The sequence below is a fragment of the Siniperca chuatsi genome, linkage group LG3 (assembly GCF_020085105.1).
Source record: "Siniperca chuatsi isolate FFG_IHB_CAS linkage group LG3, ASM2008510v1, whole genome shotgun sequence".
Lineage (NCBI taxonomy): Eukaryota > Metazoa > Chordata > Actinopteri > Centrarchiformes > Sinipercidae > Siniperca > Siniperca chuatsi.
The window spans coordinates 3,938,417-3,955,014 of NC_058044.1; the positions used below are offsets into that span (position 1 = coordinate 3,938,417).

General features: G+C 40.9%; 1 protein-coding gene across 1 annotated transcript in view; it reads right to left on the reverse strand.

The window, feature by feature from the left end:
* Positions 1-817: 817 nt before the first annotated feature.
* lcor (ligand dependent nuclear receptor corepressor) overlaps positions 818-16,598 on the reverse strand; it is an 86,838-nt gene continuing 71,057 nt past the window's right edge. Inside the window, exon 7 of the mRNA XM_044190329.1 lies at positions 818-16,269. Within this exon, the coding sequence (XP_044046264.1) occupies positions 15,129-16,269 (1,141 nt within the window). The 3' untranslated portion in view covers positions 818-15,128. The remainder of the gene's footprint in view (positions 16,270-16,598) is intronic.

Sequence of the window (16,598 nt, forward strand, 5' to 3'; positions counted from 1 at the left end):
TTTGTCCATTACACTGTTAATATCAGCCATTTGCAGCAGTTTGTCAATCTTTATGTGATCCTTCAGTGTATGGCCTGTCATGAGATGATCACTCTTTTTTTCTTGATTGGTGATAGTTGTATGAAAACTATAATAGTATGAGTAGGTGGGCCAAGTTTGAGGGCTCTAGGTCAAAAGGTCAAAGCAAAATTATAACTTCATATAATATAAAGGATGTTAGAATTAATAACCCAACAGTGTATATACATCCATAACCCAACAGTGCCTCCTGGACCACCTGCAATATTAAAATACCACCTTTTGTGTGAATGCATCAATAATTTAACACTCTGAATGGGTCTATGCTTCACGACCCAGGACTTTAACTTGTATTAGCTTGCGTTAACTGTTGCTACATAGTTAATTGCATTTTAAATGAACTAAGTAACAGAGTTACAGTCAGCTTTCTCCAGTAAACTGATTTCTTAAACATCATGTAAACTAGAAACCTGGTTTCTGGGGGCACCTTGGTGAGCACCTGATAGAGCGCACATCCCATGTACCAAGACATCCCCTCTCTCTCGCCGTTTCTTGTCTATCTTCAGCTGCACTATCGATTGAAGGCAAAAAAGCCCCCTGCTTATGAAAGCCGTTAACCCAGGGAGGGAAAGGGTCATATGTCAGCCGTGTGCCTTGGTCTTTGCTGCATTCAGTCAGGAATGGAGGACTAGATGTATGTTTGTCTCGTAGGAGAAACTCCCCCACTTGTAACTTTCACGTCAGACGTAATAACACCAATGAGTTATACGGAAACAAATCAACACAAATGAGACTGACATTTTATTTTCACAACAAAATTTATTAGAAGAATAGTGGTTTTGAAAAGAAGGTTCTAGCATCCAGTGAATACTACCTTACACAACATTACAGCTGAAATGTGTGGCAAAAATGGCAATTTTCTTTTTTTTTCTTTTTTTTTTACCAAATTGAATATAACATAACCAGTAAAGTATTTTACACATGCACAAAGACCGATTTAATCAGCGTCGCCTGACTTTAAATGCAAAATGAAGTAAAAAAAAAAAAAAGACTCTAGGAAATCAAATCATCGTCTTTATCTTTTTGTCAAAAAAATCAGACATTATGAGACAATTTATTATTCATCAGCCCAATCAGAAAATCAGAATTTGCATTTAAACAGGGAGAGAGAAAGAGAAAAATAAAACAGTGCAGTCAATCAAACTAAAACCAATTATTGTGATCCTTGTTAAGTGCTCACTTACACGGACATCGATAATATAAGCCTAGTAATAAAAGTCCAACTCACAAGGTACAAAATAAGAACGAAAACAAAAGAAAATTATTGTACATAAATAAAACTATAATATGAGAAAAATATTTTTTAAATTATACAATTTTATTGTCAAACTGTAAACAGTAGATATTGAAAAAATGAGGTCCTTTGGGGGTATTTGGAGAACCTGTGTGTGTGTGTGTGTGTGTGTGTGTGTGTGTGTGTTTATATGTGTATGTGTTTGTGAGAGGTACAGTCCAGGTGGGACCAAATCATGAAAGGGGGCCTGGGCCTCCTGAGCATCGGCACAGCGCCCCCTAGGGCCCGCTGGACTGAAGGAATGAGGTATATCGTCAAACCCAAAAACAAATCCCAGTGGAAAAGAGGAAAAAGCCCAGCAGGCCCTGCAGCCACCCGTTAAGAACCGAGGTGAGATTACGAAATGTCAGAAATCTCAGTAGGACAAAAATCAAGACTGAAAACATTAAGAGGTTTGTTGTTCTACCCAAACTATAGTCCAAACCCATGGACAACACTTCTTCTGTCTACCCAAATATCACAAGCCGTTTCCAACCCAATCAGAGCTATCTCTATCACAAACAAAATCAGGTTACTACCAAAACCAACGTCAGGAATGTAGAAAGTAAAAGAGTTAAGAGTTCTTACAACATGCAATACAGCCTATATTTTCTTTACACACTTATCATCAAACTTCACTGATTTGATTGTTGTAAGATGTACAAAATTTAGGCAAAATTCAAAATACACTCCTGTCATCCAGGCCAGGCCAATAACTAACTGCTTTTGCATGACTAGTTCTAGAAAAACTGACTCTAAAGTCCACAGGAGTCTTCCAAAAGTCTTCCAACCAATAAAGCAGGGAAGAGTGTCAACGAACAAATGAGAACAATTGTACTGAAACAGATCTTTCTGCTCCAGTTTGACTCGCCTTGTTCCTTCACAGCTCTACAGTTCTGCAGGTTTGATCACACAATGTCCAGCTGAGCTCCACCATTTTCTGGTTTCACTTGTGGTGAGTGAGGCTTACTAAGTTTTCCCTGAAACTTTAGAAGAACTTGAAGGCAGATCTGTCACATTCCTCTGTTGTGTGTAACTCCACTGGCGGTGGAGAGAAAAAACTTAGTTAGCACTTAAACCAGATGGATACCTGAACATGGCTTACTGTAACTGCGGTGTTCTCCAAGTTTTTTTAAACCAACATACTGTATGAAAGATTGTGGAGGCTTACAACACTATTTAAAAGCCAAACCACTGTTTTGTGCACTTCCATGAAATGTTTGTTTTAAGAGGTTAGTTTGGTGTAAGTCATCGTTACATTGGTGCTTCGTAGCCACACAATACCAGATGGCTCCGTTGATGCTCAGCACAGAGTAAAAGCCAAAAGTGCAAACAAAGACTCAGCAGTCCCAAACTGAGAATTAGATTGACATTCATAAGATACTAAAAATATCCAGAGGTCGGAAAATAAAGAAAAGACAACTAAATGATAGAAAAAGAGAAGTAATCCCATGAGTAGAACACAAAACACAGAAATTCTGAGGGCGAGAAAAACTGCTTCTGATCGTTTAAGATTTTGCCGGTAATTTTCATCTTCATACAAACAGGCTAATGAAAATAAACCATAGTTAAGGTTGATCACTGCTAGGCCTCGGTGTAGATTAAGTACCTGAATAAGAGTGAGAGCAGTGTTGTTGAGGGTCCCTGAGGGTGTCTGGGTAATGTAATTTGGATCTGTAAGGCGCCCAAAGAGAGGCATCTTTTCCTACAGACAGTTCAGAGATGCAATTCTTCAAACTTGTTCCATTGAGTTACCATAAGAGTGCAGGTAGATTAATATTCCTAAAAAAAACAAACCAAAAAAACAGCTCTGAGTCTAAAATACGGTTGAAGAACAACAGAGGAAAATCAAAAAAAGCAAGCTTTTCACATTTATTTCTTACACAGCCACACAGATTCACACTCATACACACTTTTTTTGTTACTTTACACAAGGAAAAAAATGAATGCAAAAGAGCCAAAAACCACTACGAAAGCTGCTGCAGTGACAAACATCACCTTAGTTGCTCCTTCTTCTCAGGAAAGGGGTTTTTTTCTTAGGGGCAATATTTCATATTCAAAACATCAGAATCTGTCCTGCGGACAACATCCAAAAAGGGCGCTTTTGGATTAACCAGCCTTTTCAAACAAAAGGACTGATACAGGGGTATGTACACCAGCATGCAAAAATATCGAGAGGGTCAACGTTCACGAAACCGTCCGTTGCTCCCAGCAAACCTTGAGGGAGATGCCGACGACTTCACTGTCTGTTGGGTTCTTTAGAGAACCTGAACAGGATCATCACCCCCCTCCACTTCCTTCATTTAAAACGGTTTACTTTTCTAGACATAAAAACACAAACAGTTTCTCCTCAGTGCCTTCAATATACAGTTCCACCTAACCTGTGAAAAAGACAGGCAAGGGTTGATGGGTAAAGCAGTTCTATATACAACTGTCCTAAAGACCCCCCCCAACCCACAAACCAAAAGTCCTCTTCATAAATATACTGTTTTTACAGTGTCCGCTTCAGAAAAAGCCCTCCCACCCCTCCCTCCACCACCCCCATTTTCACAGAATCAGGCTTTAAAGGACTACAACTACACTAGATCCTAGTTCCACTACTTCTTCTGTTAACAAAAACTCAAGTCGCCCTGCCCCTTTGCCCTATGCTACATCATGGGGAAATAACAAGCAAGAACAGAGTAAGAAAACGAACACCAAAAGCAACAGTGATTTTACCTAACATACTGCACTGGACTTCTGTTTTGTTTCCCTGAATCATTATTGGAAAAGGCTCATCCTCTTCCTTTTCAAGATAAAAGTATATGACATTAGAGATTTGTATATACATATGTGTTTGTGTCTGTGTGGGGCTTGTATAGGTATATATATGTGCACATATAGAGTATTTCTTATTCTTAAATATGTATAGTTAAATTAGAGGTTAGTTGTGTTTTGCGTTTTTTTACATTCAGTTTTAACAACAATAAAGAGTAGATAAGGTAGATAAAGAGGTACCCAAAAGGAACAATGTGGGGACTGTGTGGTTTCAAGTGTTCCACGTATTGGCCTTCTATATTGTCCTTCTTTCAGCAAACCCACTTTTAAGATCAAAAGACAGGAGGATTTTCTGTTTTGATGAAACCCCATCTTTTGCAGGGATTCTGACACCGCGTCCTAACTGAATGCGAGCATCCGACTATTGCGTCGCATCGCGAAACATCGGACGCCCTCTGTCCACACTGAATCCGTTAAATATGCACATCTGTTGTCATGTAAACAAACCATGTACCTATCAGCTGTGCGCTCGAGATCAGACTGGAGAGGTTAACCACTCAAGTTAAAGATGGGTGAGTACTTGCTAACTAGTTATGTTTGTAGAAACAGAAAACATGTTTTATATTGTGATATTTAGATGTTTCTTTACTGCAAGCTAGCAAACTCTGCTGAGCATCCTGACAGAAAACATACAAAAATAACTCTTCTTACTAGAAACTTCCACCTCCCTGGTCATCTCCCTCCAGCCAGCTGCCACCTTATTTAGGTTAACTCCTCATTTAAACTTAATGAATCAACCGTTCCTGGTCCATGTTGCAGCGCTTTCAACGCGCCACTTGGGACATTCCAATAGAAAACAATGCAATTTAACTGATTTTGTTGTTGACGCTCGCTCGTGTTGTATTCAGTTAGGACACGGTGTAAGGGTATCTTCTCTGGATCTTTCCAAGCTGTTTGGAAATTGCGATGTGCCAAATTGTTTGAGAACAACCCCTTTTCGTCTTTAACTGAGGAACACAAGGTGGGCTGCGAAAGGTTTGAGACCAAGAATGTTCACAAATAAAAAGACGGAACACATATGAGGATGTGAAACCAAAGTGGTATAAAAACCTCTGGAACCTCCAGTGGGCTCTAAGCACTGCATGGCAAAAGAAGCAAGGGGGAAAACAAAGGCAAAGGACAGGAGATGAAAGTGCACAGGATGAGTGTTGGACGGGATCTGACAATATGTGGAGGTTGTCAAGGTTACATGGATTTCTTTTCTGAGGTATTCTGTGTTGTACGTTTTTTTTCCTTCTTTACATTTTTGCACACCAAGAAACACCAAGATGGAAAGCATTATCAAAGACAAAAACACTCAGCGTTACTTTCCCAAATGCAGATTCAGTCAAAGCGCACGTTTTTGTGGTTTTACAAGCAGCTTTCCTTACTTTTGACATTCGGGAAGGCAACAGTCTAAGTCTTGTAAGTTAGATCTCCAGAGGACCAACGAGATGGCCATTAAGTGAGCTCCGCATGAGCCTCCCCTGCTAAGAGTTATTCATATTTACAATCCTTGCTGTTTATAAAGCACTGAAAAAGTATTTGGCTGAAAATAATGTACAGAATCAGTCAAAATGATAAAAAGTTTTTTTCAAAGAGCCTTTTAAGTGATGTTATTCTGGCTTTCACGAGTCAAATTCAGCCAGATGAGTTTGAGGTGTGACTGAATTCAGATATCACCAAGTGCCGGTCTGTCTGACCTGACTATCGTGCTCGTGAGCCATTGTTGCTCCTCAGCTCGACTATAAATACACTGGCTGGTGGGGTGCACACATCTGCATGTAGTGTAGACTTCACAATTGATTGGTAACAGAGAAGGTGGTCGTCAAGACTCCAAAGTTCAAATGCAGAAGATGTCATAACTTGAAAGACGACAAAAAGAAGCTACAAGAGAATCATAGCAATGCACTGGCAATTTCAACAAAACCCATTAACTTTCAACCCCTCTCATTAACTGATTTTTTTTGTTGTTGTTTTTCCATTTTTAAACACAGAAACTAAAAGTCAAGCCCGAGCCCATTACTCTGAAACATCAAAATAAGAGATCAGAGACATCATACAACATTAACGGCCAAACCTTTAAAATATTGAGTTTCTCTTGTGTAGAGTTCATGAAATTTTCACTAAGGCTGAAATATTAACCAACTGCCAAACATACTGTATCTATGTAGTATGTCAGTGTGTGTGTTTTTTTTCTAGAAACAGTTCTCAATATTGCAGAGTACAATGACCACCATTGTTGCTGAAAGAACTTCAAGCCCTGTCTAAATCTAAAAATCTAAATCTGTTCCTCATCAGAGCAAAGCATGGCAAAGCCTCTGTGAAAAGGAAAAAGAAAGGTAGAGAGGAAGACCGTGTTCAGAGGCCTCTGGGTCATGTATACAATCCTAAGAGGCGGCAGTGAGGTTTATGAAAAGGCCTGATGAGTGGCGAAGGACCTGGTGCTGCCCACGAACACCCCATCTCTCCTGGGATAAACGAGGACCTGTCAGTCCCATGGTGCTCACGCTCTACTGACCAAGGATGCTGAGAGGATGACACATAGTTAGGGAGGGAAGGTGAAGTGAAGGGATTTATGACTTTTCATCAAAGAAAGTGACAATAAAATCAAACAACGTTTACTGAGGTGTGGAAGGGGATGTGTGGCCCTACCCGGCCACCTATGGCAGTGCTGCAGCATCACGGTGCATCTCCAGAAACTTCACGCTTTTGAGTGACAGGACAATCAAGATCTGACACATTTCTAAAAGGAGAAACAATTAGAGGAGATCTTAACGGTCAGCAAACAATAAGAGGACACTCTGTCTTTGAAGTCCACCAGTGGGAGGCCTGACAAATCATTCAGCTAGCTCTTTGTGGCATTTAACTTTCATCAAAACCCTTCCAGAACCAGCCGGCCTGACCTCAAAAGTTTATAAGGCCTAGAAATGCTATGAAATGCTTGTAATGGTACTTCACTGGCACGACCGACTATGCTTTCGTTTTCAAATCAACTTTGTGCAACTGACTGACTCCTGAAGCAGTCGGCACAGAAACAACAGAGAGCATCTCCAAGACAAGCAAAGAGAAGGACAAATACATGCTCATAGATGCTATCACATGGATACAAATAAGAGTAAGATAAAGAGAGTTGGACAAAGATTTTGTATAATCATGTCTTCTGTCAATAGCAAATTTCCTTTGAAAATGCACTGGACAAAGCCCAAAGAATCAACATTAGAAGCAGCACCTACACATCACGACTGGTATTTTTTGCAACAAGATGACATCAGTTCTGCTAAATTCTCCAAAGTCAACCCAAAACCTCCATGCTCATATGTGAATGCAGTAGATAAACCAGTATCAGCAGACCTGGATTACAGTTCAGAGCAGAGATCAGCTGGTCCATGTAGGTGGCTCTATAGGGCCAGACACACCTCCACATGGGAACAATGCTGCAAGATTGTCATGGCAACACAAAAGGGCACCTCATGAAATGCACTCTATCACAGAGCTTTTTGACCAGATTTCCTTCACACAGCCCTGGCTTTTATTTTCTAAATTTCCTTTCCAACCTGCACATCAGGTCTGATATTTTGTTCCTAATAATTCCCTTCTCTCTCTAAGTGGAGTTTCAGATCAACCGTGGAACCTTTTTGTCATAGACGCAATGTGCCCAACGTTAGTTTGTGAGGTGAATTTCAGCTTCGTTCCATTAAAAGCCTGTTGTTTAACTGGCGTGGGGGTGGGGATGGCGACCTTAAGCAGGCCTTTATTCTTCTGTACTGCACTAAGAATTCATCCTCGCACTCCCATCCACCTCCTCAGACCGCCATGTCTATCTGACAGTCTGTCTGTCGGCCATCTGTAACAAGGCTTTCTGACGAGGCGGGGGGTGAGATGCACGCCAGCACCATGCGCTCGTCGGAGAGGATAACAGCCAGTGTGAGAAATGTTTGCCTGTGAGTCTTTCACAGTGCAACATAATCACAGAGGGGGCTGGGAATTTAAGCAGACAAATTTGACCTGAATCTCACATGACATTTTGCTTCGACAGAAGAATGTTGTTCTTGAAGCAGCTGCTCCGTGATTTCACTCTGGTGGTTAGACTATACATGATTAAGAAACCAGCCCTTAATAATTTGATTTGAGATTGTGATTAATGTCTTCAAAAGGCACTCTTGATTCCACTGATTGAAGAACCACAAATAAATAATCACTTATTCCTGGTGGCACCATAAATGTGAATAAGCAGGTAAGTGTGGTCCATGTAGTAGATTATTGAGCCAGGATGTGAATTTGGAAATCAACAGTTTTGTCGAAGGACGAAAATCAGGCTGCAGTTAGCAACTGAAGAGTGCGGTTTGAAAACACATTCAGCCCCATAAAAATATTCAAAGTCTGGCTTCAAATGTGTTTTCTTATTTTCAAAGCACACGATTTTGTAAAAGATTATAAGTAAATACTGTAATACCTGATGTAGTTTTCAGACATTTGATAAGGTAACACTCTGCATGCTCTCATTTGGTTTGGTTTTATTTTATGTTGCAACTCAGAGTTGCAACATAAAAGTGAGAGCGTCACCTTTCAACATGAAGACTTATCTTTACAATCTACGTCCAGAATTTTCTCCAAATTTCCTCCAAACCATCAAGCCCCTGCCAAATGTCTTGTTTAGTAAATTTTAACGAAAGGGAGTGAAGGTATCTGTTGTGTTGATTGCTGCAGATCAGCATAATTCCAGAGGTGTGCCTGGCCTTTACAATCTGTACTCAGCTCTGCTTTCAAAGCCAGACTGATACTGAGTGAGTGCTTGTCACATCTTCACAAATGCTCTGACATTTACAGCACTTGGCATCACACTTGCACATTTGAACAGATCTGTTATCGTCGATTTGACAAATGTCTGGGGGGAAAAACGACAGCATGGTGAAGCTTAAAACACAACGAGAATCAGTCAATGTAGAATAGATCTTGTTGCAAGAGAGAGACAGTCATTCTTGGATATGTAGTTAAAAGAAAAATCCATCCAAAAACAGTAGGCAGAAACTACTTTAGTCCAAGATTCTGGACTGGGAACCTGACCCAAAATATACCCAAGCTACTGGTGATGTTCTTTGCATTCCTGCATATATTTTTATATTTATTTTTATTTATTTTTAGCTCATAGTGTTTGTCTTTAGGTGGAGAATCCAATTTTAGGAACCCCGATGGACCAGCATGCAATGCAGCCACAAGACAACATGGGAACACTCTCTTTTTCTTAACTGGAAAACGTTTTAATCCTAAACATGAATTAAACAGTGTACTGTCACAAGGACTTGGCTGCCTTCACGTTAAACTGTAAACACTGAAAACTGCGGGGAATCTCTGACAGTGGCAGAAATAGATGAGGCAGGTTGAAGGAAAAGAGAAACTTAAATAACAAAATAACTGCAAGAATGCACAGAACATCACAGACTGGTCAAATAAAACAGAACTGAAATGATTGGTAGGTTAATTTAAACAAAAAAGAAAAAAAATGAAAGAAAAGCAGTCTTTAAAGCAAGACAAAGTGATTTTCACAGAGGCAGTGCCTGCAGTGTCCCAGATCAAAATCAGCTAGCAAGGCTGATGTTCTGCAGGCTGTGGACAAAACACACCCACCTGCTTCTAAAAGAGAAACGGCAGACTCCCAGCTTCATAATTATAAATATAAGCCACCCACACAAAGTGTGGCTACCTGATGGGGAGGGAGAGTGTTCGTTGCTGTAGGTGCGTCATGTCTCTTTATGCGCGTGTGTGTGTGTGTGTGCGCGTTCTGCTCTTCCACGGCTGTATGTGCTAGAGAGAATACAGGATTGTATTCACAGAAACCTGGCTTCTGGCTTTTAAAGAATTTTTCTTTTTTATAAGAAAACAAAGAAAGGAAAAGATGTCATCAGAATAACAACAGTACGAAGGACGACAACAAGAAACGACAATTATTCAAAAACTGCTTTTGTCAATTACATCTAAAAATCTGGAAACAAGCCGTACTAAAAATCCTGATGCTTATTTGTGTTTGTGTGTTTCTAATGTACAATCAGCTGCTTTGAAGTGGTCGGACCTGAGGTATAAATGACAACCAGATATGCAGCGTGACACAAAAAGAAACTGAAGAAACCTCTCCACAGAGAGGAGCGTGGCAATCATGTACATTATGGGTCTTTCTTTCCTGGTAGCCCGCAGCATCACACACCATCCTGAAACAAAATGACAGGTCATGTGGCGTCTACTAAGTGAGGTTACAGTAGTTGCTGTTTGACATTTTTTTCTTCTTTTATCACATTTTTGTCTTTCACTCAGAAGAAAGAAATAAAAATAAAAACCAACCTGAAAAGCAAAAGAGAAATAGATTGGCTTACCTGAAGATGCAAAAACAGTAAAATAAATATATACATATATAGCTTTTTTCATTTTCATCATATAAAAAGGTACATTTTCCTGTGTGTGGGGTGTTTTTTTTTTTTTTTGGAATGCAGTGTAAAAGATTTTGGATAGGATATTTTTCTTTTACAAGACGGATAAAGCGGATAAAGAAAGGTTAACTTGTCCACCTGTCCCCCAATCTCCCCTCTGGGTCTCTGATTTCTCTGGGTGTGAGGAAAAAAAACAATGCAAAAAAAAAAAAAAAATCCCCCTGTCAAGTTTCAACCTGGAGTTATGTTACCCCTAAAAACACAATAAACCACAAAAGGAAAAAAAAAAACCCTCAGTGAACAAAAACGCCTTGTTCTTTCTCAGACCAGGGTGGGACGGACCTGACTTATCGCCTCCAGGGTGAAACCAGACGACTGAATCCCAAAATGTTTTCACTTTTAGAGGAAGAAATGAGAGGTTTGCAGCCCTCCCATAACAACCCCATCCAGTACTAAAAACAGGAATAGCTGTATAATCCCTGTGGTTCTTTTTTCTCAATCTGTCGCTCATTATATACTTCTATAAGGTTTTGTTGTTGCGAAAAAATACCTGAAAAGAGGTAGGGTGGCAAATATTGGTCAGTCAGACACTTGAAGCGTCTCCCTCCTCCCTTCGCAAGAGGGAGGGGAGACAAAGAAAAGAAAAACGAACAGATAAAAGAAAAGAAACAGCGGAGGATACTATATTTCCCAGAGTATCGGCTATCCCTTCACCAGGCTCCCAGGTAAGGTATACAGAAAAGTACGAGGCACGGAAAGGAGTCATTATTCTGAGATTGAGGTATAGCACTTGGTCTCTGCTGACCAAGTCGACATATAGTTTATATACTGTATATATACGTCTATAAATTACATCTTGTACAGGTAGTTAAGTCTGCGCCATTTTCCGACTGACAAATATTGCTGCCCATCCCATTGGCTCAATCCTGAGACATTTACAGTACTGAAGGCTACTGTCGCACGCCCGCGTCAGAAAACGACTGCGTTTCCAATGCAAGCAGCATAAAGTGAAACTAAAAGCAAAATAATAAAAACAACAGTCTGTTAAAATGAACTGACAGTGCCACCTTTTTTGCACTGTTCTGGTTTTGTAAGTTTGAGATATTCATTTTAGTTCACTACATTCATTGTGAGTATTTGTTAATAAATGTATATAAATAGATATATACTGTTCTCTTAAGTATATAATATAGTATGAGGTTTTGTTTTTTTTAAAACAGCAGTGAGACTCTGAGTTGCAAGAAGGAGGACTTTTTCGGACAGGGGGAGCCGTTAACCACATGACAAACAAACAAAAAACAAATCCAAGAAAAATCAAATGAAATAAATATACCTTAAATGGCATGCACCTCAGTAGATAAGATCAGGCTGAAAATGGGACTTTTTAAAAACTTAATTACTGCTATTTTAGAAACCAATGCCAAATTTATAGCTAAAGCCAAATGTACAGTAAGGGTCAAACATTTCTTATAGGATAGAATATTTCTGATATATAGTTTGGCCCTGAAGGAATCGCCCCTTTCAGGGGAATTCAGTCTAAGTGCTTTTAGAGTGTATCCATGCAAACCTGTGTGTTAAGTGCCAATTATAGGGGCACTATCTAAGTCGCATTTTGTCAAACTATATTCACAGCTGGCTAAGCGAGCAGCTATCATGCCTTTTATCAGAGGCGTGTTCATAAGAAGTGCTTTACTATCAACAGTGGGGTTTCAGTCCTGTTTTAACTATCAGATCAGTGCATTGTCCTTCGCTGGGTCCAACTCGACGCACAAAACAACCTTTTAGACACTTCAAATGCTCAGCATTGTTAAAGTGTTGGACGCATTTAATGCATGATGACCCCCCCGGCAATACTGTTGTTCCAGGGGTGCTTTTCCCATTGGCCATGCATACCTGCCAATCAAGCCAAGGGAGCTATAAAGCACAAGGTGGATAGCCAATGACCACAGGGGGGAAACTTAAGATTGTATGCAACAGGTAGTAAATGATTCTAATTATAATTAGATTGTGATTAATTCATAACTTAGTATGAGTTTGAGCATCTCTGGCTCAGGATTAATTGTGTTGAAATCCTCAACATAATATATTCAATTGGCCCAACCCCAAAATCAGCCAAAAAAGTGGTGCATGCCATTTTAAGAGAATAATCAAAGAAAACAATAAATAAAATATACAATACATTTCAAAAAGAGTGAATCATCATCATTTCATCTGAACAGAGAGGTACAATTCTCATTTTAAAAATCTCACAGACTGGGTGAGCACCAGGCAGTGTTAGGAGCGAAGAGCAACATTTACCACAGAGCAAAAAAAAACATGACAACTAAAAAGCTTTTGTCATCTCCTTCAGTCTTTTCCTCATGGAAAATACCAAAAGAGCATTTTTTATCTTTCCGCCTGTGTCCTCTGAGGGATATTCTTTCACCTCCTGGTGAAACGTGATGATTTTTTCCCCCTGGTGCTTCAGTGGCGAGGGGAGGGAAAACGATGAGACGACACTACACAAAACTGAACTTGTTCAAGCTGTCGACCATTTTTTTCCTATTTGTTTTTCTTTTAATCTTGGAGGTAATCGAGAGGAAAAAAAAGAGTAGTTTGGGTCCAAGCTGCAGCTTTCTGAAAGTCTTCACACACTAAAGCTTTTTTCTTCCATCTCTCTGCCCTCCTCATCGCTCCATATCCCCCAGAGAAGAGCTACACTACATGCATAACCTCAAACAGCTTTCTTTCTCTCTTGTTTTTTCTCTTAGTTTTGAAAAGTGCTATTTTAGAAGTTTTGCGCCATAAGTTTGATCCCCTAACGTCAGTGTCTTCTCTTCTTTTTTGTGATTCATTAGCAGGTCTATCTTCTATGGCGCTGCCATATTAACTCAAATGGCCCCTCCCGCGGACAAAGAGTTAGTGAGAAGCAAGTCTTGGCCTCCTCTTTGTCTACTATAGGTCCAACAGGAAATTACCATATTTGAAACCCACATCATCTGTCTCAGTTACCCTGAGTTAAAAATGAGGAGTAAAGAAATCACCAAGAATCACGGATTGGCTTTTACATCATCAGTCATAATAATTAATAATATATTAAATCTGCCTTTCCCTCGCCTCTATCAACTACCCCTCCCCACTGCATATTGCCCACCCACCATCCCAAAATGAACAACCCTATATAAATGCACACTGATGTAATAAACTACCTTTAAAACTGTCTTTGAAGTTTGAGGGAGAAGAATTTCTTTTAAAACTCATCAGCTAAGCCGATTCTGCTTAGTTTGATTAGAAAAGGAAAAAAACATCAGCAATGCGTTGTTGTTGTTGTTGTTAGCTTAGACTAGCTAAAGCCTTGAATAGGCGCTAGATAGTCAACTTGATAGCAGCAGAGTTTCACATTCTGATCCTAAAAGGCCTTCATCCAATAAAGATCTCCATGAGGGAATGAGCTCATTTAGGTCACCATTTCGAGGGCAACTTGAAGGCGGCTCCGGCATTCCAGGATCAGCAGTGAGACACTGATGGAGGTCCATGAGGTAGCATTCCGCCTTAAACATAGCTGATCCATAACCAGATTACCCCTCAACTTGTCCCTTGGCAAAAAAAAAAAGAGGGTTTTAGAGCTTCCTGCGATCTGATTATGAATCAGCGTATGCAGGCGATGTGCACCTCTGACCCGTTGCGACTGGGCTTCAGAAACAGACCATAATAAGTGCATGATGCAAGGGCAACAATGCCGAGGTAACCTGGTCTGTAAGCGCCAAACCCAAAGTGTAGTGCAAAAGAAAGAAAACTAATCAAATGAAAAGATGTCAATTATAGAAGTCAGTAGTGTCCACAAAACTCACAAACATGCATCCCTGAACGACATTTGTGTGTCTTTTCTCATTCAAAAAGGACGGGTTAATGTTGCTTTTGTCTGCACAGAGATTAGCAGAATATCTTAAGGAGGAAAGAAAAGGTTTGCAGTTAAAGCGTCATGGCTACCTGGCAATAAAATAATGGGTTTTGATTCAGAACCCTGGTGAGGAATATCAATGGTATGATTAAACCTTACAGTTGGCTTCAAATGTAATTGACAGTTCACTTACCAATTTTCAGCTAGTACTCCATGAGAGGGGAGCAGTAAAGGGATAATTTGTCAGTTTTTTTTAAGGAGTTAATTTTCAACCTTCCCCTCGTTTCCCCCCCAAATTGGAATGGTCCAAAGCCCAAACTGCATTTATAAGCAGCAATGGTTCACTGTATCAAGTTCAGAAAATGGGGGGATTGGGTTTTTAGGCAGGGGATTATCAGCATGCTTATGGAAATTTCATTAATTGTCATTTAACTAATGCTGCATTTGTTAAGCCCCTGGATATAGAAGCTAAACAAATGCTTATACAGCGCCGCTCAAGCAACGCTTGTTAAAAAACATCCGATTAGTTGTTTATCTCCAGTTTGTGTTAAGAATCCTCCTCATAGTATCCCTGCGTTTGTGCTCACCCAGATACTGCAAAGTTAATTGGCACAAATAAAGCCCCATCCATTTTCAAATTACTTAAGTCATTTGACTGAGGTTTACATGTGTAAGTCGTTTAGTCGATTGGTTTGAAATTGTCATCAATCTCTTCTTTTACATTGACCTTGAGCTCAGCAGCTGCCAGCGGCTGGCCGTCGTCTCGTGGGGTTGCGGTGGGCGTGTTCTCTGACTCGGCAGGAAAATCCTGGCCTCCTGCTTCCATCTTCATCATCAGCTTAAGCTTCTTCTTTGGGGGGTTCTTCAGGGTTCCCATGCGCTCCTTGACCTTGTACTCCAAGGTGCTGTGCGGTATCCCGTACATGTTCTGAGCCTTGGACACGCTCATCTTCCCGCTCATCACTACTGCTATGGCCTCCTCCAGGATCTCGCTGTTGTACTGACGATAACGGCCCCTCTTCTTCCTCGGCTGTTTGGAGCTTGGGTCCCCTTCCACGTCAGAGGTGGAGTATGCTGGCCCGGAACTGGAGTGGTCCAAGTCGGAGTTCCAGTAGTCAGCTGCCCCATCCAGCAGGCTTCCAAGGCTTCCTCCCCTGCGGTTCTGCTTGGGAAGGATGGCTCTCAGCTTCCGGCTCAGGGTGTTCTCCCCATGGCCACCACCCCCAACACCCATGGCACCATAGCCGTACAGCTCAGAGGCATGGGAGTCCCAGGAGAGATCCATGCCCCGAACTTGGGGGATTTTTAGGTCGACAGGAGGTGAGTGGCCCTGGTCTCTTTTGCCCTCATTGTGGTGGTGTTGGGCCTTGGAGACCTGATTGTGGTGGTGATGGTGGAGGGAACTCTTGAAGGAGAAGGCTCCGTGGTGGTGATTCTCCAGGAATGTAGGCAGGTCTTTGAGGTCACTGAGGGCCCCGCTCAGAGCTCCACTGGCCTGCTTTAGCTTCAGCAGGCTGTCGAGCTGGGCCTTGCTTCCCCAGAACGAGGAAGAGCCCTTCTGGCCAAGCAAGGAGTGGGACTGCCCATGATTGAGCAAGCCGGCTGACTCTAGATTAGCCAATGAAAGAGCAGCAGGCTGGCTCAGAAGGCGGTGCTTCTGGCTGAGGAGCTCTTCCTTGATACGCAGTGAGCGGGCCAACGGGGGCTTGAAAGAATTGGAGTTGACGTAGTTCTCCCTCAGTCCGTCCTGCAAGCTTCTCTGCAGCAGCCCATCCTCCTCATCCACCTCTGGCAGGGTCTGTTCCACTTTGAGGGAACGTCTGGATGGAGAAAAAAAAAAAAAGAGGACAATTTAGGAACAGTGTCAGGCATCTCGTTGTAAGAGAAAATTATTCTTGAGACCAGGGTTTGATGCATACTGCATTTTCTAATTTAAGATTATAGTCTGTAATATTGTGTTCAGAATTAAGTTATTTTTTACTTTTTACCATCCTACACATAGGGGGAAAAGTTAACAAATGATTATTTAGAGTGTTGGTTCACCCAAATCACAACATAACACAAGCACAAATAAATTACTTTTGAGAAACTCAACAGAAACTTTTGCCAGAAACAACATTTTGAGATAAACCACATACCTCACTGTCAA